Here is a 27,328-nt window from a genome sequence, read left to right as displayed (position 1 = left end):
CGGGGGAAATAAAGAGGAGAAAACTCCCCAAAACCTATGTTTCCATATTATGAAACCAAAAACTTTGAAAACAAATGTTTTGCCAAAATTTATAATTTTGAAAAAAGAATATTTTTCTAGCCACCCCTCCCCCCACCATAAAGCCCCTCCAAAAAACAAACAAAAAACCCATTAAAACCTGTGACTAGCCAGTTCTCTTGAGCATCTTGTAGATCAGGACCCATGAGGCCAAGAGACTGTCTCAAGATCATACAAGACGACCATATCGGAGCTGGGGATACAGCCCTGTCTCCTGACTCCCAGTCTTGTACTTAGCCCAAGATCATTTCTCCCCACTGCCCCACACTTCAGCATAGCGCACCGCTGCATTTCCTGGTTCCAGCTAGGACTCAGTGCAGTGGAAGCCTATTCTTGAAGTTTTCCAACATAAAATGGGAAGTCCTGGAATCTCACAAGAATAAAAAATGGATGGGCACCATCTGGATGTGCTGTTCAGTGAATGAAATCAGAAATATTATTTATTTGCATTATAGTAACAACTAGAGCAACTGTACAAATCTAGAATAAAAGATGTTCCCTGTCTCAGAGTGTACAACGCAAGTCTTACATTTAGAAACAATAGGCAGGAGAAGAAGGATGGATGGGTGACCCTAAAACTGAAAAGATGAAGTGATTCCATAGGACAGCTAGTGCACAGCATGATTTCCTGATTCAGCTGAAAAGAGGTTTGAGTTATTTGTAAAGTGTGTCATGTGAAGTTACTGAGGGCAGCCGAACTCATAATGGGGAAAGTGGTCTCTCACAATGAAAGCTTTCCGCTTACCTGTGGTGGCAATACAGTCAAATCCTACGAAGGCATAAAAGCATGTGGCTGCCCCTGAGAGGACTCCATTGAATCCAAAGGGCATAAACCCCCCAGCGCCATGCTTCAGATCTCCCACCTGTGTTTGACTGAAAAGAACAAGAGATCAGGAGAGATTCTCGGTACAGACACCTATCTGAAGTGCGTTCCTGCAGCCTGTAACAGAATCCACCATAACTGGAGTTGGAGGGAGAGTGCTTTCAGGTACACGTGGTCAACAGACTTATAGAGGAGACGATGGCATGTGCTGCAGCTTACACTACATAGAGATTTGAGTCAGCTTGTGACCGGCTAGGGAACACTTTGAACACTCAGCATTTAAGTCTTGTTCAGATCGTCCATTGTTTTCTAGGGTTTATTAACATGACTGAGGTGGGAGGAAAGACTGAACTTGGTCTCCTAACATCTCAACCTGGCAAAAAAGTTTAAACTTATTTAATTCTGAAAATAATGACTGGATACAAATGCTCAAAGGAAGTTTACCCACTTTCAGGTCCTCGGTTGATCTTCTATTTTAAACAAAAGTTTATTATAAATAACTCTGGCCAAAATATGGCCTCATCAGATTTTAATGTTCAAATATTACATCTCCTGCTTACTACTGTAAGGATTTTTAGGTAGGCCCTTAATCCTGAAAAGACTTAAACCTGTGCTGCACTCTGAGCAGTCCCACTGTAGTAAAAAGGCCTACTCTCAGCGTGTGAGTTAAGCACGTGCATAGACTGCAAGTGATCAGGGCCCAAAGAAGGTGGCCTACAAATGCAATCATGGAATTGGTCAAGAGGAAACTTTTCATTCTATCAGGTAATTTCAGGTATGTCTACACTGAAGCAAGGAGTGAGCCTCCCTGCTCAGGCAAACCGGCTTATGTTAGCAGGGCTCATGCTAGTGCGCTAAAAATAGCGGCATGGACATTGTGGCACCAGTGGAGGCCTGAGCTCCGACCCATCCTGAAATCCGGAGGCTAGCTCAAGCCTCTCCTGTGCCATAACGTCCACACAGCTACTTTCAGTGTGACAGGTCAAGCCCCACCAGCACTCGGGAGAAAAGGGGAAATCTTAGATCTCTGTAGAAAAAATCCCGCCTGCTCCAGTTGAATTTTTAAAAATAATTTTACCAATTTTCAAAATGTGACTAAAATGCATTCAATTTCTGTGGGCAGGGAGAAGTGCAAAATACCATGTAACCTCGGTTAACACTAGCCACTAATAAGGCAGCTAAATGAAACTCCACTCACAGTCTGTTCCTCTAAGGTGCATGCCTGCGCGGCTGCACACGAGGCCATCAAAGGCCGCGCAGCAGCCACACGCGTGCGCACATACGTGAGTGAGGAGAATGTGGAGGGTTGAGGCAGTGAGGTACCTCTCTTTCAGCCCCAGCTCAGGCCAGGGCTGCGGGGATGAGAGAGGTGCATCTCTCCCCTGGCCATAGCCCCAGGGCTGCAGCAGCCAGAGAGAGACACCTCTCCCAAGGCAGGGGAGGGGAGAGACATGTGTGTGTCTCTCTCACAAACACACACACACACACACACACAGTATGTGTCTCTCTCTCACACATACTGTGTCACACACATACACGCACACACTGGTTCTAACATATACACACACACACACACACACTCACTCTTTCACACTCACCTCCCAACATATTTGTGTTGTTGTTACTTTTTGATACTTCCTGAAATGCACATATATTCTCTGTAATTTTATTCTTTCAAAGTGCTACTTTATTTTTTTGACTGGTCTATGCATTTCATAATTTTTATTTCTCTCTTACGCTTCAATTTAATTCTTTGAGTAGTGAGTTCTAAAATGCCTAAACTGTTCTGGCTGAGGTAGTTATCCCTACGTTAACTTTTTTTTTTAAAAATCTATATAGCTTTTTTGTTTCTACTGGTGGTGCACATCCACACATTACCTTGATATTGGTGCACATAACAAAATTCATTCTGCACATGAGTGAAAAAAATTAGAGGGAACATTGCTCACAGTAGCTTTATACCTGTTCATGAGTGTTCTCACACTGGCCTCCAGTTTTGCTTGTGTAAATAACTGTGGGCACAACTTTGCGCCCATAATTAAGGCATTAATAAACATTACATTAGGGCCATTAAATAATCTAAGCCCTGGATTTGTCAATTCAGTCAGCTATATAGACAGCTAAGTCCCCTAAGCTTTGGAAACCCCATTACACGTGAAAATCATTTAGACAGTCGAATGCTGATGTTTCTGGAGATGCAGCTAAACTATGCACAAACCCCAGCTCCCCTGGCACATGTCACCAAAATGCAATTCTAATGAGTGAAAAAGCTGTAACTAAAGTGAATGATTATCACGACATGCAGGGCAATGCTGGTGCTGAGTCATGTTGTGTCCTCTTCTACAGAGGGAATTATTTACCAGAGAATAAGTCCCCTATGGGCTGAATCCTGGAAACCGAATGAGGCCCATAAAAGGCCCTACATGCATCTGAATCAAATGGTTCCAGTGCAGAGGGGTGGACGGTATGTGGGGAGCCCAGGCCAGGGGCCTGCACCACTCCAGCTTGCTGTAGAACTATGCTTTTGGGGATTTCCCTGCACCAAGGCACAAGGGGCTTAGGTAGCAAGCCAGGACTGGTAGAGCCATTAGATCCACCAGCCAAATGAGCCCATGGAGGACATGCAGTAGCAGCCTCAGAGCAGCTCTGCTGCATTCCACAGCCTGAGGGAAGAATTCCTGCCTCTACAATCCCTGCCAACCTCTTCACTGCTGAGCTGCCTGACTCAGGTCTGGGCCAGGGAAAAAGATTTGCAGCATCATGATAACTGGATTTCTGATTTGCACATGGTAATGCACTCAAATAATCTGGGATTTACATTTTAACTGAGGTGCTTAGGGCAGATTTCAAAGGTATTTACATATTTAAGATTCAGATAGGTACCTACTGGGATGCAACAGCATCCAAGCAGGTTAGGTGTTTAACTGCATTGAAATTAATGGAAGGTAGGTGCCAAATCTGCTTGGGCACTTTTGAAAATTTCACTGGGTGCCTACTAGCATCTCTAGGCACCCAAACATCTTTGAAAATTTGGCCCTTAGGCTTTACTTGGGCCATTGACTTCAATAGGTTTTGCCTTAGTACGAACGGTCCTCATGGCCTGGCCCACTCCCAGACATTTCTCTACATCCAAAATTACTATAAGCAGGTGCCTGTGTATTCACTTCTAAATGGGCCCATTATGACTACGACTTTCATTGTGTTAATTCATATTGCTGATAAACTGACTTGCCTCCACTCTGAATTAACAAGTGATGTAATGACAGCTGACACTTCTGTGCAGCACTGCTACCTGGGACTATCTCACCAGATGCTAATCTGCCTTTTTTTCCCCAGCGTTAAGAGTTGTTCTGAGTAGAGCTGCTTGCACTTTGTTGTTAAACAGTATAATCCATACATTTTTGCAGCAGTTAATTGCATTTGCTGTGTATCCCTTTTTTATTAGTCAGATGTTTTTCTTTTTGCACAGCAAGGGCCAGATCCTGAACCTATATAACTAAGCAAGGGCCCATTAACTCCCATATGGAAATAAACCATGTGAGGATTTGGCCCAAAATTGTTTCTTTTTTTCCCTGTCCTTCATCTAAATGCAGATTCATAAAATGGAAGCTTTCAACAGCAGCAGAGCCCTGGCTGGAAATAACTGCACAAATTCCAGAAGAGGCCAGAACCAAGTGGGTGATCAGTCCCAGGTTTAGGAGAAGAGAGGGATAACTTGACAGCGCTGAAATGTGCACAGTGATGACAGTGTTACTAGAAGTGGAATGAGCCATTAGCTTCACAGAAAATCTCCTAGTACATTTACTGGTTTAAAGGGCTCAAGCTGGACAACGACCATTTAAATGCCTTCCAGCACTGTATATATACCCAAACTATGGTGGAAAAGAACTATACAACATTTCACTGCTCAAATGATTTCAGAAACCGTAGGATTCATCCAATTTAAGCACTTAGGAGAGGTTGTTAAGGAAATAGAGCCCAATCTTAAATCCCTTATTCGGAGCCAGACTGTGTCCATGTCCCTCTCACCCTCTTAACAATGAGATCCTCACAGGGGTTTTCTCCCACACGGCCTCCCAGCTGTGGTTTTTAATCACAGGTGATCTAGTCCCAAGTGTCTAGTTAACCCTCCCTCATGCAGAGCTCCCCCTGACATTCATGGGATTTCTGCCTGAGTGCAGACTGAGTGACCACTTGGCAAAGCCTTGGAATTTGGCCCATAATGACGATGCACGAATCTCTGAGTGGTCCCTGAAAACGGATCGACATGCATAAGGAAACGTGAGAGGAGAAGAAATGCTGTGACGTACTTGTCTCTATATGAATCATTGATCATGTTATAGATGTCGTCGACGGTGAGATGCCAGTTTTTGACTGATCCCTTCACAAAGCCTGACACCATAACGAAGCCGAGAACGAGAACGTTGATGCAGGTGAATATTTTGTTTACCATTGCGGATTCTTTCACTCCACAAGTTAAAAGCCCTGGAAAAATGACAAAGAACAGTCAGACATTCCCTCAAGAATAGCACATGGCCCAGCCGCAGCAGAGCAAAGGGAAGCCCTGACTTTTTGTGCACGTCTCTCTCACTGCATTATTGTCAGGGGCGTCTCTAGGATTTGCGCCGCCCCAAGCACGGCGGCACGCCACGGGGGGCGCTCTGGCGGTCGCCGGTCCCGCGGCTCCCGTGGACCTCCTGCAGACGTGCCTGCAGATGCTCCACCGGAGCCGCGGGACCAGCGGACCCTCCGCAGCCATGCCTGCGGGAGGTCCGCCGGAGCAGCCTGCTGCCCTCCCGTGGGATGCCGCCCTAAGCGCGCACTTGGCGCGCTGGGGTCCGGAGCCGTCCCTGATTATTGTGCTAATAAAATACCATTTAAGTGGTCTCTCTACACTGGAAAGCTGCTAGGTTAAGGAAAAGTCTAATACAAAAAGATAGGGTCCAACCCTGCAAACCTTTCTCTTCATGAAAACAGTCTTATTAAAGTCAATAGGACTGAGCCCTTGGTAAATACAAACTCCATCCAGAGACCACAGATCAGATTAGCTCTAGGCCTCAGACAAAGCATCGTTGGTGGTTTTTGTGAAGTACCTCATTGTGGTCATGCAGGCCCTGGCTAAAGCGCAGAAGTTGCCAGTACCAGCCATCTTGAACAGTTTCTTGGGAAGATGGGCAGGTATCATGCCAGTGCAGGGATCAGACACAGCAGGTAAGTTACCTGACACTTATATTGAATGAATCATAAGAACATAAGAATGGCCCTACTAGATCAGACCAAAGCTCCATCTAGCTCAGTATCTTGTCTTCCAACAGTGGCCAGTGCCAGGTGCACCAGAGGGAATGAACAGAACAGGTAATCACCAAGTGATCCATCCCTGTCACTCATTCTCAGCTTCTGGCAAACAGAGGATAGGGACACCATCCCCGCCCATCCTGGCTAATAGTCATTGATGGACCTATGCTCCATGAATTTATCTAGTTCTTTTTTGAACCTTGTTATGATCTTGGCCTTCACAACATCCTCTGGCAAGGAGTTCCACAGGTTGACTGTGTACTGTGTGAAGAATTACTTCCTTTCCTTTGTTTTAAACCTGCTGCCTATTAATTTCATTTAGTGACCCCTAGTTCTTGTGTTATAAATCACAGAGGAAAAAGTTATGGGGAAAATCCTGACCCCACTGTAGCCAAGGGGAGTTCTGGCATTGACTTTGCTGTGAGCAAGATTTCAGCCCATTTCTTTAAAAACTTTCATCTTAATGTATAGCATATTTTTAGAAGTGCCAGCAATAACAACGAGTCAGCACGCTGCATTCAGAATAACAGATTTTGTTTCTCTTCTTCGATCTTTAGCTAATAACTAGCATTCCTACTCCCTTGCTTGCTGTTTAAGAAAGAGGTTACCTGTGTAACCAAAATCTAACATGTAGTCTTAGTGATAAACATCAACATGAAGTGTGAGCAGTGCTTAATTTCTAATGAAAGAGGCGCTGAGGCTCAAGCAATTAGATGCCAGGGCTCAAGCAATTTTTTTACATTCATCACTGATGCAGCAAACCGAGAGGTGCTGGGGCTCTGAATTGCCAAGCCTAGAGATGCCAGGGCTCAGCCCTGGCAAGCCCTGGCACAAATTAAGCACTGGGTGGGGGGAAACACTGCGATGGGACCAGGATTTGGCCAACAGAGAGTTTATTTCACTCACAGATGTGGAGTTCATAGATTATATGGTGAGAAGGGACTGTTGTGATTGTCTAGTCAGACCTCCTATACAACAAAGGCCCAAGTTTGTATTTTTGAAACAAGGGTATAAGCCATGAAATAGGCGGTGGACATAGCAGAAGATCTAGATAAAGCAGGGTGGGCAACCAGAAAATAAGAAATCAGGCACCAACAAGTAGGTGATTCTCAAGAGCTGAGACAGGCATAAGCTACAGGGCATATGTACAGTGACAGAGCTAACAGAAGGGGAGGCGGGGAAACCACGGGCTTTAGGTGCATGTGTGGCACCTTTCTCACAGGGCTGGAGTGACAGTCTGCCGAGCGTTCACCTGGCGGCAGCAGCTGGGCCCAGCTCCCTGCTCCAGGCATTGTGATACAAAGCACAGGGTCGCAGTGCCACGTGACCTTGTGTGCCATGTCACAACACCACTCACTCAAATTCGACCCGGCTGCCTCTCTGTCGTGCTGGGCCAAACCTGAATGTTGCTGTAAGCTCGTGCGCCAGGTCACAACATCAGGAGTGAGGAGCCAGTCACTGCTGCGTAGTGTGGAGTGGGCTTGCTCTCCAGCCTGCCGCCAATGACTCAGTTGCAAAACCTAGCTCTGCCACTGCTTATATGTGGGAATAAAGCTGCTTATTCAGAAGCTTTCTGCGGCTGCAAAGGTTTAGCCTTTTTGCAAAATTTTCAAAATCTGAAGGTTTCCCATGCAGTAGAAAAAAGCTGCTGACACAGTTTTACTCTCAAATAGCAGTGGGTGAAACTCTACAGATAAAGAAATTTAAGTAAGCACATACGTTAGAACACTGATCCAAATGGAACTTCCAGGGCCAAATTCTGATCAGTCAGACCACTTTACATCTGGAGCCACTCCATTACATCTAGATTAACGGAGTACAGAATCTACCCTCACATCTGCTAACTCAGAGCTCAACACTTCAAGCCCTGTACATGAGGGGTTCCGATGGACTTCAACAGGAGTTCTACCCTCATCAAAGGACTTGCAAGTTCAGAGCCTCTGGCTGGGAACCTCATAAGAACATGGTTCCTTGTGAGAGTTCTGACAATTCCTGCTTCTGATCAGGCCTAAAGTATTGCAAGAAGAGCCTCTGTTGTGGTATCATGGTATCTCCTACCTGCTAGGAAGCACACAGGTGCAGGAAAATTATTTTCTTTTAATCAATATGAAGTTTGACAAAGTTCTGAAAGGTTCAGTCTGATATTTGAGTGAAAGTTTAGCTGGGTTTTCATTGTAATTCCTGCTCTTGTACAAAATACTCCCTGCATTCCAATCGAAAACTGAAGACATGTTTTGCATGTTATGGAAAGAGAGAAACCAGTTTATTTTTCATGCAGAATTATTTCTCTTGAGTCCTGCAATCACTGCTGCAAATTGAAGTCCACATATTTTAAAATAAACAGTCACGCACCAGGGTGTTACTTAGTTCCGTCCTTTCCCCCCACATTTTCCTGGCCAGTGTGCTATATAAACTGGCAGATCATCAGAGCAGGAGTTAGAGCAATAGAACAGAGTCCCTCTGCAATAGTTTTTTTAAAAAGCCCTCCATACTTGTCTCAGGGTAACAAATCTCCCTGTCTTACTCTACATGGTATAAAGATTGATTGTTTCACCAGTGTTCCTGTAAATCACCTTGAATGCTCCCCTAATGAAAGAGCTTACAAACAGGATGTGCAGAGTTGGAACTCCAGAGCTGCTGAACAGGTCAATCCGACACTTTGGGCAAACAAAGGAGCCTTTAATAAATTGTCCAAAATAAGTGAGGGTGTTTGCTCGTCCACCAAAAGCAAACAACGAAATTACAGAAAAGTAAGTATCATCCCAGCAACCTTCCCAAAGGTTTTACCTGTTAAGGTGAAGATGATGAGAACAGAGAAGATATCTGGATATTCTGCTAGCACCCCTGGAGCGTTCATGGTCATGTGCTCTTGGCAGAAGCGCTCGATGTGCTTGCCTGTAAGTTCATCAAACGTCGCGCTCCATGCTCTGGCCACGCTTGATGTTCCTACCAAAAAACAGGAAGGAAGCACAGCACTTTTCATGACTAGAAAATATTTCTAAATGAGCGGCACTACTTACTGCTGCATGACAGCAGCAGGGATCAGCCCAAGAAGGGTGCAGCTGACCCCTGCTATTCAGTTAGCAGGGGCTAATAGTGAACCCTCGCCCACAGGCCCACTTGGAGGTTCGGCTTCTCTACAAACCCGAATCTCAGGAGACAACCCCTCTCGCAGAAGACCTAGCCTAGCAATTGCTTGCCCTCCCTGCAGCAGCCTTCATGCCCCCAAGATCCCTTGTGAAGAAACCGCTTCCCACACTGGAGTAAACCACTTACTTCAAAGGTGTTCCACTAGTGTAAACGCTGGTGTGAGAGGAGAAAGAAGCCCTAAGACGGGAAAAGGGGGATGAGCAGGTTAGCAGGAAAAGCAAATCACAGGAGGGTATAAGATATACCAGGCCTCATGCAAACTGGTCCCTGCTTTGCGTTTCAAACCTGGGGTTACAGGGAGTCAGGGAGATAAATTCTGCTCAGCCACACTGCTGAAAATCCAGAGTGACTGTACTGATTCCAGCTGACTCACTGGGAGAGTGGGAGGCAGGTCAGTCCTTAACAGAGAGCAAAGCAGGACCCATGTATTTCAAACCCAATTCTTGAGCAACTCAACCACCCCACAGCTTGAAGTATTGCCTAGGAAACAGAAGCTATCATATGAAAATAAGAGAAATCCTGGAGTACAGGGTAAATCCACGTTCAAGCTCTACAGCAGGGACAGAAAAATACCGCACTGCAAGATAAATGCTGAAATGCAGCTCGCAAATTCGGACAAGATGCAAATAACTTTGAAGCTTTTGAAGATTAAAAATCCCTCAACACTCTTTCAGCATTGACACTTCCTTTCCTTCTCCTGACCGTCTAACCTCTTTAAATGCATATATGTAATGCACATCCAAGGAGCTATAGAACAGACCAGCATTCAAATTGGTTTTATCGAGGGTTTGGTTTTTTTAAATACATATCTTCAAAACGATGGTTTAGGCTACAGAAGTTCCCCATTGCTGACAACAGGTGCAGCTGATCCAGTGCTGACCACCCTTGAGCTGCAAGTGTAGCAGACAGGGACCAACATCGTTCAGTGCCATTCCAGTAGCTGTAACCAAAACCTGCTGAGACACAATGTAGTCCCAGTGACTTCAATAGGATGAAGTGTAGCAGTAGGTACTACTCCAAGGAATGAGTATTGGCAGGGTTAGGCCCCACTTATGACTATATAGCACCATTTTTTATAAAACTTTTCACCCTAAAAACTGTAATTTTTTCCCCGTTAACACTGATGTGAAATCGCTCTTACAACTGAAACTGAAATTAATACCAAGAACGAGAATTCTAATTGAAAAACGGGCTGACAAACTAATTCTCACAGATCCACTATTTAGCCAAAAAGACTTGAGTGAAGGTCTTGTGATCATTATAAACTAATAATGACAATCTAGCCTGGAACTAGCTCCATGCAGCTGTGCAGGGGAAGACAGGGCATAACTGAGTCCTGCGGGGCTTTCCCATATCTCAAGCCCAAGCACAAGGGGCTAGGGGGAAGCAAGCTCCATGTTACTCAGACCCATTTAGCAGGGCATGACCCCCCTCCAACAGATGTTGATGAGCCTGCTATAGCCTTGGCCTAGGCCGACATAGGTAGGTCTTTTCGCTCAGGCAGTAAAGGCTCAAGCCACAGAGCCCAGGTTCAATCCCCATGAAGGTGTTACAAGTCACTACTCCCACTTGTGAGCAAGCTGGCGAAGAAGGCAATGGAGTAGGGTGACCACCCATCCCAAATTGGTCAGGACAGTGCCAAAATGCAGAGTTCAAGCCCCAGTCCTGGGCTGCATGATTCTGGGATAGTGTTGCCAGTTTTAGTTGGATGTATCCCTGGAGATTTCATCACATGACATAATCTTTAATTAAAGATTGATCTTTGAATTCCTGGAGACTCCCGGCCAATCCTGGAGGGTTGGCAACCCTACTCTGGGACAGCAATTGTCCCGGATTCCCTCCAGTGCTGCTCTGTGCTCAAGGGTGGTGCCAGCCTTTTCCCGGGGGGTGGGCTGAGGTGGGCTCCTTCTTGTCATGAGGCTCTGCCCCCTGCTCCACCCGCCCCAGGCCCTGCCCCTGCCCCTGCCCAAGCCAGAAGCTAGAGCTGGCCAGTATAAGAGCTGCCCAGGGAGTTCAGGCCACTGTGGGAAACCCTGGAACTTCCACATGCCCTCGGCGGTGCACCTTGGCAGGCAGGGACAGGGGCCGGGAGCTGCTCTCGGGCACCCCGTCCAAGGCAGGTGAAGGGCCCAGGCTCCCTGGGCAGCTCTTATCACGGCCCGGCTCCAGCTTCCAGCCTGGCCAGGGCCTCAGGGGGAAGAGGAGGAGCAGGGGTCGGGGCCAGGGTGTCCCACTTTTTACTTTTGAAAAGGTGGTGACCCTAGAAGGCACAGGCCAGTCTTTGCTCTGTCCCCAAACAGATCAACCAGCAGGACAAACCTGGCATGAGGAGGAAAGTAAGAAGAGGCTACGCCCTGTAAAGCACTGTAGTAAGTTACTTCTTCCCCCAGAGCAAGGAGGAAGGAAGGAAGGAGTCACAATTGTCCAGGACTCCTCCTGGGATGCGCCTGCTATGCACACACATGCATATTTGGGATTTAGAACTCTGGTTCAAACAAGTTTGTAGGTAATATTTGAGCAAGATATTTTTCCCCCAACAGTTTTATCGGGGAAATAGTTGAGCTGTCTATATTTAAGGGTATTCTACCTGAATGTTACTTTAACACAGTCCTATGCTAACAGTTTAGTTTAATTTTAAGACTATCTACAGATGATGCAAATATTATTGTTTTTATTATGCCACCTTAAAATAAATCACACCAAATAGCTATTTATAAAAAGGTTAGGGTGTAGTATGAAAGCCATAAGGAGAAGAACAAAGGTCTCAGAAATGCCAATCTAAGCCCAGATCCTGTGATTAACTTTGCTCAAGTGAATGTGTTTGCAGGGTCAGGATCATGCGACCCTATCTAGCCCGAAATCCCCCAGACAGCTTCTGCTTTATTGGTTCTCTCATACCCTGGTGATAAAGGCCATATAAGTACAGTGTCTAGATAAACAAGAACTGCTGGACTATAGAAGCTTCTATTTATTGCTACAATTAAACCCGGGAGGATGCATCTCTAAAAGGTAATTAACATTTTTCTGTAGAACAAAACACCTAGAGAGGAACCTATTTTGGAAATCTGGGTGTGTCCGTGGGGTGGAGGGGGGATTGGTTTGTTTGGAGTTTTTTTAAACTACATGTTAGCCCCTTCCTGACATCAACCCAATTCATAAAAGAATATCAGAACACTGGGCATCTTACCTGGCACTCTCTCATTTCATATACAAAATCTAGAATGTAAAGAGGTTTCATGTAACATACAGAATGGAATCAATACTAGCCAAGACAAGCAGTACATATGTCACCAAGCAAGTCTTTACCTGATCTCTGCCAGGCACCCTGGGAATCAATCTCAGTTTTAATGGTAATATTTCCCATAAAGTGTAATTTAAAACCCGCCTTTAATAATTTAATAGAAAATTGTTTGTCATTGTAGTTAGTGGAGTTCTTCCCTTAACTGGTATGTTGGTTTCAGCCTGAGCTCTGGCGCCATGACAAGTGGCACCATAATACGCTTGAAATGTTTGATGACTTGATTAAATGGATGAAACTTGAATTAACCAAAAAGGTTTCCTTTTACACCTCAGAAGTGTGAACTGAGTTGTCCACTTACTCAGGGTCTGAGCCAAAGCCCATTGTAGTCAACCGGAGATTTTCCATTGACTTCAAGGGGCTTTGGATTGGGCACTGGACTTAAATCAGCAGAAATTAGGCACCTAAATATCTATGAAGATCTGAGCCTGAGTGCTGCAACCCACACCAGGCCCAATCCTGCACCTATTGAAGTCAATGCAAAATACCTACTGATTTCAATGGACGCAGGGGACTGGGTCCTTAATCAGCAAATGCTATAGATCCTGAACCAGTGAGAAGCTAACCTTCCCACCCCCTGCCAGCTGAACATCAGATTTTTCTTCCATAGCAGAAAGAAAAACCCTGATTCCTGGTAGATAGCTAGCAGGGCCTCAAGCCAATATTGCATGAATCTGTTTAAACTAAAGGAAGCAGAAGGCAACCTGGCACTGATCCAAAGTGTTAACCTATAATACTTACCTAGTTCATAGGATGACTGAATTTCCCGAAAGAGCTCTGAAATGCTCAGCTCTGGATGCTGCTGTAGGTGCAAGGTATTCTGTAGTTTCTATTTTTATAACAATCTGACTGTGCAAGAGAAAGTTAGTGTACAAATCAAATACTGGATGAATGCTACAATATTTCTGCATGCCCCTCAGTACTTACCAATCACATAAGAAAGAATTAAATTCCATCCAGTGATGAATGCCAACAGCTCACCCACGGTCACATAGCTATAGAGATAAGCAGACCCAGTCTTTGGAACTCTAGCACCAAATTCTCCATAACAAAGTCCAGCCAACACAGAAGCCAATGCGGCAATCAAGAACGAGATAACAATCGCAGGTCCCGCGTTTTCTCGTGCCACTGCGCCAGCCAGTATATAGACACCCGCACCAAGTGTGCTACCTACACCAAGAGCTACCAAGTCAAAAGTGTTGAGGCATCGTGACAGCTTGCTCTCTTCTCTGTTCCAGTTCACAACTTTCCGGCGAAGCAGCTTCTTTCCAAAATGGAGAAGTCCTTGGCAACCCATCCTTTTGTGGAGACCTGTAAGAAAGATGCTGCATAATTAGTTAAACCAGCAGTAACTCAGGAAATATCATCTCTGCATAGTAATACCACACTGCTCTTGTATTTAAAGAACAAAACCTTTCCACTTTACACCTTCTGACTCTTCAAACTGGCTGCCTGGGTCTTCAGAGTTTTATCTGCTTACTGCACAGTCAAATCACTCCTGCTCATAGAACAACATGTACATATAACATACTAAATAAAATGTACAATGAGGCCATGTGAAATTTACACTTCAGATGTTAGGTAATACACAGTGATATAACACTTACTGAAAAATGCATATTATGAAACTGAACTCATTGTACCAGCTACGAAATCTATAATATCGACCCATGTAACAGAGACATTAGCTGAAGGAACAAACAAATTCATTTTTCAGAAGACACTAACCACATATCTTGGCTTAACCCCGTGATATAAATCAATGGCTCTTACTCAGTAAAAATCATTATTATAACTGCAGGAAAAAAGTTTAGGATTTCATACATCCCACTGTTTAGGAAAATATCTAAGTCAACGCTAACAGTAAAGCCTTTCATGAGCTACATGAATTCAAACAAGCAGCAAGGCAAATCTCAGAAAAATCTCATTTGCTGAACTGTCGGCGTTCCAAAGCACACAGAGTGAGGAAAGTATTTTTTCCCTTCATATAGAAGGTAGAACTCTTTACGTAATGGGATTAGCATGTCAACAACCACTGACAATTCTTTGAGTTAGGACCACATGCAAGTATACATCTGTTAGATTTGTCTTCAGACAGATGGCCGTTCACTCCCAAAAAGCAAAAGAACCATAGAACTATACACTTCAAATTGGTACAGTAACTCCTCGCTTAACGTTGGAGTTATGTTCCTGAAAAATGCAACTTTAAGTGAAACGATGTTAAGTGAATCCAATTTCCCCATGAGAATTAATGTAAATAGGGAGGTTAGGTTCCAGGGAAATTTTTCACTTGGCTGAGCCCTCAAGGGTTAACACATTGTTGTTAATGTAGCCTCACCCTCTACAAGGCAGCACGAATTGAGGGAGGAGACACAATAGACGCATGGCAGTGGCTGCAAACATTCCCTGCTGAAATTGAACATGATGAACCCATGCTATCCCACTGTAGCGCACCACTCCCTCCACTTTCCAAAGTGCTGTGGGGTGCATGTGTGTGTGAGTCAGACACACACACACACACACATTTCCCCTTTAAGTACGCTGACCCCCCACTCTAAGTACATTGCCTTTTTAAGTAGATCAGCAAGTTGAGACAGCAGCTGCTGCCAGCCAAGCTTCCTCAGTCCTGAGCCCTGTCATGTCACCCCAACCTCTGGTCTGTGGAGATGGGGTACAGGAGCGGGTGGGGAGGCAGGAGCGGGAGTGAGGGGGGCACCCTGACATCAGCACCCCTCTTCCCACAGCAAGCAGGAGGTTCCTGGGAGCAGCACATGGCAGTGGGTGGAGGGACATCTGAACTGCCCAGCAATTGATAGTCTGCTGGGCAACTGCCACACAGGGAACTTAGGGGAGCTGATAGCAGGGCTGCTGGTCCAAACCCCCACCAGCTAGTCCAACGGGCTGCTCTTTCTGCAAGCAGTGGACAAAGCAGGCGGTTGCCAAACAATGTTATAAGAGAGCATTGCGCAACTTTAAACTAGCACGTTCTCTAATAGATCAGCGATGTAACAACAAAACAACATTAACCGGACAACGTTAAGTGAGGAGTTACTGTATAAGATAGCAGCAGCCTGAGAAAGAAACTCACCCCTGTGCAGAAGGTTAGCACACTCATAGACTTTAAGGTCAGAATCTAGTCTGACCTCCTGCACACTGCAGACCACAGAACCACACCCACCCACTCCTGTGACATTCCCAGGCCAGTTCTTCAACTGAAACTCACTAGAGCTCCAGTGTATCCAACAGAGCAACGCGGATTAACACCAGACAAAGATCAGCCCCAGAATCCCTTTTAGACTGTGCAATAGCGTCTCGGGGAAGTGGTGGAAACCCCCTGCTTGGGATTTTTACATTTGACATCACTTCAGTCCCACCGGAGTCCTAAGGGGCCTTGTGCTGCCCTGCATTCACAATGAATAGTCATGGGCTGCCCCCTTAGGCTAGACCAGGGGTCGGCAATCTTTCAAAGTGCTGTGCCGAGTCTTCATTTATTCACTCTGATTTAAGGTTTCACGTACCAGTAATACATTTTAACATTTTTAGAAGGTCTCTTTTGATAAGTCTATAATACAACTAAACTATTGTTGTATGTAAAGTAAATAAGGCTTTTAAAATGTTTAAGAAGCTTCATTTAAAATTAAATTAAAATGCGGGGCCCCCCAGACCGGTGGCCAGGACCCAGGCAGCGTGAGTGCCACTGAAAATCAGCTCGTGTGCCGCCTTTGGCACGCGTGCCATAGGTTGCCTACCCCTGGTTTAGTGTGATCCTTGCCCTTGCTTTTCCTTGCTGAGTTTTCCAATGTCTGGCACATATTTGGATACTTTAAGCTGCACACAGGCTTCTGAGTGATCAGTTGTTAACTGGCTCCGAGAGGGACAGAGGACAGATTTCATGTGTGAAAATACCTGTTCACACAGGTATGTGGATCCAAATGCTGAAAGCCTTGCAAATGCACTAAATTTCACTGGCAGGGACGTTCAGCAGGTCAGAGTAGAGGCCCCATGATCTCTCTCAGTAGCTTCAAGTGCACTCTGCAGATCCACAAACTTTGATGCCCACAATTCTGAGCTTTTTAACTGAATGAGCTGCATTTTGAAATCTTCAACACCCATCCACTGAAATACAGACAAATCCAAGTCGCTTTTGTTGAACTTCTCAGGTTTAATTAGAAAAGAAAGCATTGGGCCAAATCGCTGGAAATCTTGAAATCTGTCAGAAAACTCTGATTCCAGTTTTTGCATGTACATTCTAATCTCAATGTCAAACGCAGTGCACTGTTCCATGTGGTGTGATAGTGATGTAGGCAGCAAGTCAGGACTTAAAAATATCCCAGTACAGTGGCGCTGGAACAATTTTTAAGGTGGGGGTGCTGAGCTGTGCCCCCTCTTGCCCCTGTCTGCACCCCTCACTGCCCCAGACTGGGGCCAGTGGGCCACAGCGGGGGGCGGCTGCAGAGCCCTGGGCTGGCGGCCGGTACCCCAGGCCGACAGTAGAGCCCCCGGGACCGGTGGCCGGGACTGGGGGCCAGCAGCGGGCTGAGCGGGGCCAGCGGACAGAACCCCAGCTGGCAGGGGGCCGGCATGCTAGGCCAGCAGCAGAGCCCCCAGGACCGGTGGCCAGGACCCGGGGCCAGCAGCGGGCTGAGCGGGGCCAGCGGACAGAACCCCAGCTGGCAGGGGACCGGCACGCCAGGCCAGCAGTGGAGCCCCCGGCACCGGTGGCCAGGACCCGGGCAGTGTGAGTGCCACTGAAAATCAGCTTACGTGCCGCCTTCTTCACCCGTGCCATAGGTTGCCTACCCCTGGGCTAGAGGCACAGCTATCCACTCCCAAAGAAGGATCCAAGTTGGAGCTGAGTTAGCACTGCACTCCCTGTATTCGCAGCACTTGCTTAGCACTCCCCATTGTCACATCCTAGTGACTCCACCAATCAATTACAGAGGGGACAGTGTCTGCCTGTGGGAAGGTTGCCAGAGAGCAGGGCCTTTGAGGGGAACAGGAAGGAAATGCCACCTTTGGGGAAAGAAGTATGTATGTTCACTTTGCCACTCTCCCCGCAACTATTGTCCATCTCCTTATCTGGATGCTCCCTTATGCTCTACTCTCACTCTGTCCCCTGAGACAGCAACCACCAGGCCGGGGAGGATTCGATTTTTATCAGTAAATGTCACCGTGCACACACGAAACAATGAAAAAATATTTCCATCGATAATAAACAAAATTTACAGAAAGGAAAAGTAAGAAAAATGCTGCTTGAGAACTTAACAGAGTTTGATTTAAGGATATTTGTATATTTTGATGTGATGTTCACATTTTGTTTTAATGGTTATAAAGCGTCAACTTTTTGAATCTCAGCATCTGTCATTAAATAATTATTGTCTGACCCTCTTGTTGTCTGACAATTATGCCCCCATAATTTCCTGCCAATGTGAAAATTTAAATAGATAAAAATCTAAAAATATGCCTCAAACCATAATTTTGTGCAACTGTGAACATTTAAATGGATAAAAAAATGCTTAAAAATAAACTATTATCCAGCAAAATTTTAAAAAGTGAAAATAAAATTCTGCCAGGCCTAACAATCACTCATTGACCAATCAGGTCAGTCCTTTGTATGCATATTCCCCAAAACAAGGCCTTACCTGCCATAGGTGATAGGTAGGTATGTGATCCATTTTGTCCAGTGTGTGATTCATGTCCTCTCTGAATGATTCATCCACTTTGATACTAGCTATCAAATTCACCCACAGGAGGCTGTACTGCCTTGGCTCTGGGCTGAGGGAATGGGGACTTCGCCTCCCACACCCCCTGACTAGAACCCAACATCTGTGTATTGTTTTGTATTACTCTAGCTTTGTGCAGATAAAATAAATTTCCACTCTTGTTGAACATACAGTGTTCAGTCCTGTGAGGTGCTGAGTAAGTGAATTGAAGACACACAGCACCTTGCAGGATTGAGTCCTCTAACTGGTAAGGAAAATGACATTCTGTGCATGTGAAGTACACTCACTCGTTGCTGATGATAATAGCTTATAATGGTTAAGATGCCAAACAAAGGGACTAATCCTGAGGGATGTTGAGCACTGTAGTTATATTTACTTTCAGTACATTATTCAGCCACTAACTGCCACTATATGCTACACCAGGGGTTCTCAAACTGGGGGTCGGGACCCTTCAGGGGGTTGCAAGGTTATTATATGGGGGGTCGCGAACTGTCAGCCTGCACCCTAAATCCCGCTTTGCATCCAGCATTTATAATGGTATTAAATATATAAAAAAGTGTTTTTAATTTATGGGGGGGGTCGCACTCAGAGGCTTGCTATGTAAAAGGGGTCACCAGTACAAAAGTTTGAGAACCACTGTGCTACACAGAGTTCCAGACTGGATGTGGTCACTGGTAAACAAGAGAGAAAAAGTTGAAATTCAAGCTGTGTGGAAGATTATTTGTCTGTCGGTATAGTTTGTAGTTGTTTTTTCTTTAATAAATGCTGCTGTTCTTTAATAAATGCTGTTTAAGATGGATTGTGATTCCATATATCTGACAGGCACGCCCCAATTATCATTGAGTTGTGGGTGCAAAATATCTTTCAGGATTTGGCCTAAAGTCTCTGCCTTGAAGAATTTACAATTTGAAGACACCAGCAGGTTCTTTATATCTCAGCCATTTTGTTCAGACTCTGCAAAGCTTACATATCTTACTAAGAACTACATACAAGTAATGGATCCAATCTTGCACCAAGCCAGTAGAAGTCTTGTCACTAACTTCAATGGGAGAAGGAGCATAGAATCATAGTATATCAGGGTTGGAAGGAGCTCAACTAGTCCAACGCCCTGCTCAAAGCAGGACCAATTCCCAACTAAATCATCCCAGCCAGGGCTTTGTCAAGCCTGACCTTAAAAACCTCTATGGAAGGAGATTCCACCACCTCCCTAGGTAACCCATTCCAGAGCTTCACCATCCTCCTAATGAAAACGTTTTTCCTAATATCCAACCTAAACCTCTCCCACTGCAACTTGAGACCATTACTCCTTGTTCTGCCATCTGCTACCAATGAGAACAGTCTAGATCCATCTTCTTTGGAACCCCCTTTCAGGTAGTTGAAAGCAGCTATCAAATCCCCCCTCATTCTTCTCTTCTGCAGACTAAACAATCCCAGTTCCCTCAGCCTCTCCTCATAAGTCATGTGCTCCAGCCCCCTAATCATTTTTGTTGCCCTCCGCTGGACTCTTTCCAATTTTTCCACATCCTTCTTGTACTGTGGGGCCCAAAACTGGACACAGTACTCCAGATGAGGCCTCAGCAATGTCGAATAGAGGGGAATGATCACGTCCCTCGATCTCCTGGCAATGCCCCTTCTTATACAGCCCAAAATGCCATTAGCCTTCTTGGCAACAAGGGCACACTGTTGACTCATATCCAGCTTCTTGTCCACAGTAACCCCTAGGACCTTTTCTGCAGCAGAACTGCTGCCTAGCCATTCGGTCCCTAGTCTGTAGCAGTGCATGGGATTCTTCAGTCCTAAGTGCAGGACTCTGCACTTGTCCTTGTTGAACCTCATCAGGTTTCTTTTAGCCCAATCCTCTAAATTGTCTAGGTCCCTCTGTATCCTATCCCTACCCTCCAGCGTATCTACCACTCCTCCCAGTTTAGTGTCATCTGCAAATTTGCTGAGAGTGCAGTCCAGCCATCCTCCAGATCACTAATGAAGATATTGAACAAAACCAGCCCCACGACCAACCCTTGGGGCACTCCGCTTGAAACTGGCTGCCAACTAGACATGGAGCCATTGATCACTACCCATTGAGCCCAACGATCTAGCCAGCTTTCTATCCACCTTATAGTCCATTCATCCAGCCCATACTTCTTTAACTTGCCGGCAAGAATACTGTGGGAGACCGTATCAAAAGCTTTGCTAAAGTCAAGGAATAACACATCCACTGCTTTCCCCTCATCCACAGAGCCAGTTATCTCCTCACAGAAGGCAATTAGTTTAGTCAGGCATGACTTGCCCTTGTTGAATCCATGTTGATTGTTCCTGATCACTTTCCTCTCATCTAAATGCTTCAGAATTGATTCCTTGAGGACCTACTCCATGGTTTTTCCAGGGACTGAGGTGAGACTGACTGGCCTGTAGTTCCTCGGATCCTCTTCCTTCCCTTTTTTAAAAGATGGGTACTACATTAGCCTTTTTCCAGTCATCCGGGACCTCCCCCGATCGCCATGAGTCTTCAAAGATAATGACCAATGGCTCTGCAATCACATCAGGCTCATACAGCTCAAAACCACTCAAACAGAATCATATTTCCAAAACAATTTCAGTTTGGGGCTCTCTCAACCATAACTGCATCAATTTATTGTCATTCTAAGGTCATCAAGAATAAAGCAGAATCTTTTTTTTTAAAATTAATATTTGCTTAGTGGAGACACTATTTAATTATGCATGGCTTACAAATTAAGGCCTTGATCCTGAAACTGGATGCACACAAGCAGACAGTTGCCACCCTGCAGGTCTCCAGGATTGGGTCCTATGTATCCAGAAAGTCCAACGTGCTAAAACATTTTAAAGTTTCTCTTACTCAGAACCTTCCAGGAATCTGCATTTGTAAGCAGAACACTGAGTGCCTAAGCTCTAGCCATTTTCTTCGTCTCCTTGCACACTCCTATTATCTTTCAACTTCCGCTGATTACAATCAAAAGCATCTATTATACATTTTTGTTGCCTTTGAAACAATGAGCACCAAATCAACTTTTCGGCTCCAATTATAGTCACAATAGATTAGAGCAGATGTGACCTTCAGCAAGGCTGAATGTTTTCTTTTCATGGACAATCCTCAGTTAGCTGAGTACAGAAGAGAGGCCACTACCCTTTCCCTGCCAAAATCTCTTCCTTTACACCAGCCAATTCCTATCTGCACAATGGCATAAGGGGGTGAGGTCAGAAGAAAAGATAATGTTTTTTCCCCCTCCAAAGTTGGATCTGCTTCTGAACTCATTCTCTTCAGAAGCTGCTCTGGTGTCTGATGTCAGGAAATGTGCTCTGGGTCACTTTTCCCTCACGGTTTTTAAAACTACAAACCATTTTTCCTCATGGTCAGTGGTGTTGTGTAGCTGTGGCTCTGTTCATGTAAAAATTACTCCCGGAATGGATGAACTTGTATATAATTAAAATCTCAATTCCCATGTATAGCTGCAGATCAAGATCATTTGTCCGAATGGGCCAAATTAGCATTATTCTCAAACATACACAAATGTCTCTGTCCCCTGCTCCAGCGGCTTTGTCCTGTTTGAGTGGCACAAAGTAACCACAGAATTAGTGCATCTGTCCCCTGGGGGATTTCCACTGCATGGGGGAGGGGCTGTTGGGTGGCACAGAACCACCATAATGGCTCCTATGCCACCCTCTTCCTGGTCCTCAGTACTGGGAGCACGGCTGGGGCCTACTCACATCCCAGTGATCCCTGGCTGCCAGACAGTGTTGTCATAAGTATGGATACAAAAGGCTTAAGCATAAGTGTCAAGTACACCATTACAGGCGTACTTATAAATGTCAGCATAGGTGTGCTGTGGAAATAGCGCTTATGTATTTAGAAGTACAACTACAAGTATAAGCGGAAGTACTTTCAACTGCCATGTTCCCTGCAACTGGCTGGTCAATATATGGACAACTACCTAAATAATATAAGCACACAGTGGAAGAGAAAGAAAAAGAGCAACAACAAAAGATAGAAGCAGACGAAGCAATTATTTAGGCCCCAATTTCCCAACAGCCCCGTCGGCATTGGCGTGTGCCCAGAGGCTGGTAGGTGTTTCCTACCCCTCTTTGCACAGCATGCAGCTACTGGGCTTGTTCCCTTAATGTAGGGCACTGAGAGGTATGTGTACCCTGCAAATAAATACCCGTGGCTCGCCTGTGCCACCTGACTGGGGCTCTTAGAGCTCTGGCTGCGGGGCTGTTTCATGGCAGTGGACTTCTGGAATGGGGTTGCAGCCCAAGGTCTGGGACGCTCGCACGGTCCTAAAGCCTGGGCTCCAGCGCAAATGTGGAAGTCTACATTGCAATGAAACAGACCCTTAGCCCAAGCCCTGCAAGCCTGAGTCAGCTGGCATGGGCCAGCTACAGGTGTCTAACTGAAGTGTAGACAAAGCCTCTGAGATGTGTGTCTGCCTGCTCTGGCTCCCCACTGACTCACCCCTCCATTGGGCTGGGCAGCGAGTCCCTCCACTGCAAGTTGCTGTGACCAATCAGAAGCCAAGGAGGTGGGACCACCACCCTCTCTGACTAGTACAACAGCAGTGTCAACAGAAAAAAGCCCTGGCAGCCAGAAGGCAGGGCCAGAAGCTTCCCAGCCAGGCCTGTGGGTTCTGGGGGCCAGCCAGCATCCAGGACAGTTGGATTCAAAAAACTATTTTGAAAAACTACTTGCAGATAAAAAGTTACACATGCTACCTACAAAATGTACGTAGATACAAGTGCTCAGTACAGAATATTTAATGTACTTAAGTACAAATGTACTTGGGAACACGGCTGCCAGAAGAGCCTCTTAGGCAGCCTGTGTAATGCTGTAGAGTAGTCTTCACTCTGCTTTACATTTCAGCAGGGGGATGGGCTAAAGCCTGCTGGCCCCAGGATCAGAAGGAACACACAGGGATTTAAATGAATCTTCATCCCCATTTCCTTCCCCCCAAAAGCTGTGTTAGACCTATGGAGGTGGCCATCAATCTTACAATCCATGATTTTTACAAGAGACATTAGCTTAGGCCCTTAGTTTGTACTCCAGTTACTCAGCTATTTTCTGTAAAGTGCAGATCCTCAGCTCCTGCTGCCCCCACATTTGAAATGCCTGATCTACAAGAGGGGCTGATCCCTGAGCCTTTGGCGTGCAGAAGTCTGACAACTTCTTTCACAGACTTCACTGGAATCAGAATTCCATCCATTCTTATTGGTTTATGTCTTTGCTTTATTATGAGAACAACTTTTTAATGCATTTTGCCTTTGTTTCCTTGTGTTCAAAATCAAGTGCATGATTATATTTATGATAAAACAAAGTATTTGCATTCTTCTTCCTGTTACATTGTGGTTAACATACCTGCTATATCAGGTTTCCCCACTAATGACATTTAAGAAAGGAACATCTTTCAGAACAATGCAGTAAGAAGGTGAGCAAATTCACATCTGATTAATAGGAAAAAGGAAAACGTAACAAGCATCTGTCCTGTTAAATATAAAACTCCACCTGTAAAATAAGTTGATAAGGTACAAACTTACATAAACAGTGCTATCTCTTCCTGAGCAATTACATTTTGTTTCACTTCTAGGAACAATTTCTTATCTACGGAGCCTTGAAATAGTTCTTGAGAATTTGCTCTCAGAAGTAAACTTCAGTGTGTGTATGAGCCTAATTAAAGCGGATTATGGAGAAAGTGGAATGATCTACAGAGCAAGAGAATAACTGCATTCATGCATAATAAAGTCACCAAGCACACATTAGTTAAATCTTCAGGCACCTCTTTTAAGGAAGGAGACACTGAGCAACAGAAGATCCCATGGATCAGTCTACATTTTCTGTTGAAGAAGGGTAGCGGGAGCAGAAGGTTTAGACTTGAATTTATTTTACTATAATGAGTTATATAAAAGAAGAGTTTGAGAGTTATCTGCACTCAGTGCCATCTCTCATCTCTGCAATCCAATGAGCAGTTTCAGTTCTCCCTCAATGTCCTTTTAGCTTCATCAAATCACTCCTCCAACATAGCTATGAACATGAAGAGATATCACTGGGATTCATTACTAATATACAAGTAGAACAACCAGCTTTACTTGTGCAAAACAAATGTTTTTGACAAACAGTGGCATTACACCTAGGATAAGTTTGGCCCTTAGTCTTTTAAAAATAGGCCTGCTTCTTGAACAAGCACTCATTAAAGAATCATATTTTGATGTGGCACACAAATAATTACTCCTGGTGGAATTCTGCACCAAAAAATTAAAAATTCTGCGCACAATATTTTAAAATTCTGTATGCAGACCCTGGCTGACCCCTCGCCTCTCCCATTCAGTCAGGCACATCTGCCCCTGTCCTCATGTGTTTCTGTGCCCCCACTCATCCACTCCCATCCCTATGTAGCTCTGCACCCCCTCCCCCATCACCATGTGTCCCTGTGCCCTTACCCAGCCACTCCTATGTCCCTGTACCCCCATCCCCATGTGTCTCTGTGCTATGACCCAGATATCCCCTGTCTCTATGTAGCTCTGCCCCCCCACCCCACATGTCTCTGCACCTCACACCCCCTTGTGGCCCTGTGCCTCCACTATCAGTCAGCCTCTGCCCCAGTCTGTCCTCCCTCACTAGCCCTTATGAGCCCCTGTCTGACACCCCACAGCACCCCACACTGTCTGTCTCCTGACCTGGCCACAAGCGCTGTGAAGAAGGCTCTGCAGGCTCTTTCTCTTCCTTAGCTGGCTGTGAGCTGCAGCTTTATTCTATCCCCACAGCATCCTCTGATGGGCAAAAGGGAAAACTGCAGCAACATACTGTCAGAAGCTTTTTTCTGTGCAAAAAATTAGAAATCTGCGGGGCTTATTAATTATGCATGCGGGGAGTAGCACAGAATTCACCCAGGAGTAAAATAATGTATTTATTTGACAGAACTGTTCTTAAAAAGCCAATTCTACCATCTTTACTTGTGTTGAGTAGCACCTATTGAAGGCCTATTCACAAGAAAGGTGCTGTTCAAAAGGAGTATGGGTGGCAGAATCAAGTCCTCAGCATTTCCATTATCCCCACAGATGTACACTAGGCACTGTACAAAAGACAGGTGTGCCAGATAAATAGTGGGATACATGCCTCAGACAGCTTAAAGTCTAAAGACCACAAGCTGGAGCCACACAAGGCCTAGAGAACTAAACCACTCAGAAACAGAGTGACTAGGGGTCATTGTCATTGGAACAGGTCAGTAACATTTGGAATTTAAGATGTTTGGCCTCCCTGGCGTCCTAGGTGAAGTATGTCTGCTTGGTTCAAAGAATATGTATCCCTTCAAGAATTCTAGCTTTTGAAAGTCTTAAGGGGCTCTGTGTAGTTACTACATTGGTCAACACATCACACAGGTGTGGAGAGAGACGATGGGAGAAAATTTCTACCGTGTCAATCTACTGCAATTGAAAGTATTTCCCTGGGTCTTTCAGCAGAACAACAAATAAAGAGGTACCACAGATTTTAAGTTTTGCACTGTGTCCCCAGAGTGTCCTTTGAACCCCCCCTACATGATAGGCATCATTGGCAAATCATCCAGTTTAGTAGGTGATTCCCCCAATGTTAAGAGTTGGCTAAAACAAAATTATGGTAGCAGCACACAGGCGCATGCCAATGGAGAAAAAGTTTTATATCCTGATAAAAATACAGTCACAACCATTTCCTAAAGAGGTGGTAGCTGTCATGAGGCAGGGCCTGATCCAACTCCCCCTGAAGTGACTGAGAGTCTTTCCATTGACTTTAGAGGGAGGACAGCGTGTCAGTATGCTTGTTAAATCTTTAACCTCCTGGTTCACACACACAACCACTATATTATTTGAGGGAACAAAAATCTAAAATGTCTTATTAGACAACTCAGCAAGAGATCAGTGCACATGTGTGTCTGGTGCAGTGACAGCCTTCCCTCCTCTTTGTCTCTCTGCAGTCCTTTCAAGCTACTTTGATCTGCTTCCTGTGTTCTCACCTACAAAGGTATTTACCCAGTTTTACCACCCTTCAAGGAGCAGAAGACAGCCCCTTACAATACTGTCCATTCTATGTAGCCCAATCTATTCAAGATGGCATTTATTGCTTTGAATGAATGTCCCGAGGCTCCTGATTTTTTTCCCCCGGTATAATTTTTAATAACACACAAAGTCATTCTGATAGTTGTCCCTCCGCCCAGCTTGGAATCTTATTTCCCTAATAAGCACCCCTTACTCCAAAGACTATCTGTTCTTTATTCTAGCCTAACGACCATGATTTTTGTATGTTAATTACAAGACTGGAGGTTCTCACCCAGGGCCGCCCAGAGAATTCAGGGGGCCTGGGGCAAAGAAATTTTGGGGGCCCCTTCTATAAAAAGATTGCAATGCTATATTCTCCTGAAGGCCCTTGCAGGGCCCACGGCAAATTGCCCCACTTGCTCCCCCCCACGGGCGCCCCTGGGAAAAATAAACCTTCCGCATTTTGGCACAAACCCAGTTTTGAGAAAACTTCTTTACAAGGTATCACTGGTTCTCAGCATCAGCTAGTGCTAAAAGGCACTAAAGCTCATTAAAAGAGTTGGACAAATATTTTCCATCAAAACTTTTTCTGGATCGAAAACTAGGGGTTTTTAAAAAGCAGAAAAAAATCACGGACAATGTCTGCTTTCCTTCAAAATTTGTTGTGGTTTTTTTGATTGAAAAGCTGAAATTAGTCTGCCAAAACCTGAACATGGTTTGAGGTTTCAGAAGTGTGTGGCCAAATATTTGCTGCTTGCTGTGTTTGATTGTTTAAAGAAACAATAAAAAACTTCTGCTTAAAAAAAAATCCAAAACTTTTGAACCACCTCAGCTTGTAACCAAACACCTGAGCCCATCCAGGCAGAGATTTTTCCAGGTTTCTGATACTCTGCTGGCTTCCTTGACTCATATCTGTCTCCATAACTTTGGGTTCATTTAGGTTAGAAC

At 45.1% G+C, this 27,328-nt stretch overlaps 1 protein-coding gene across 4 annotated transcripts in view; it reads right to left on the bottom strand.

Moving 5' to 3' along the window:
* SLC7A1 (solute carrier family 7 member 1) overlaps positions 1-13,941 on the bottom strand; it is a 31,276-nt gene extending 17,335 nt beyond the window's left edge. For all 4 annotated transcript variants that reach the window (XM_045016741.1, XR_006579373.1, XR_006579372.1 and 1 more), the window contains exons 1-4: positions 13,572-13,941; positions 8,984-9,142; positions 5,212-5,386; positions 824-951 (exon numbers count right to left, since the gene is read on the bottom strand). In XM_045016741.1, the coding sequence (XP_044872676.1) occupies positions 824-951; positions 5,212-5,386; positions 8,984-9,142; positions 13,572-13,941 (832 nt within the window). The remainder of the gene's footprint in view (positions 1-823; positions 952-5,211; positions 5,387-8,983; positions 9,143-13,571) is intronic.
* Positions 13,942-27,328: the final 13,387 nt, after the last annotated feature.

The sequence above is a fragment of the Mauremys mutica genome, chromosome 1 (genome assembly GCF_020497125.1).
Source record: "Mauremys mutica isolate MM-2020 ecotype Southern chromosome 1, ASM2049712v1, whole genome shotgun sequence".
Classification (NCBI taxonomy): domain Eukaryota; kingdom Metazoa; phylum Chordata; order Testudines; family Geoemydidae; genus Mauremys; species Mauremys mutica.
This window is presented reverse-complemented; position numbering and strand designations above follow the sequence as displayed.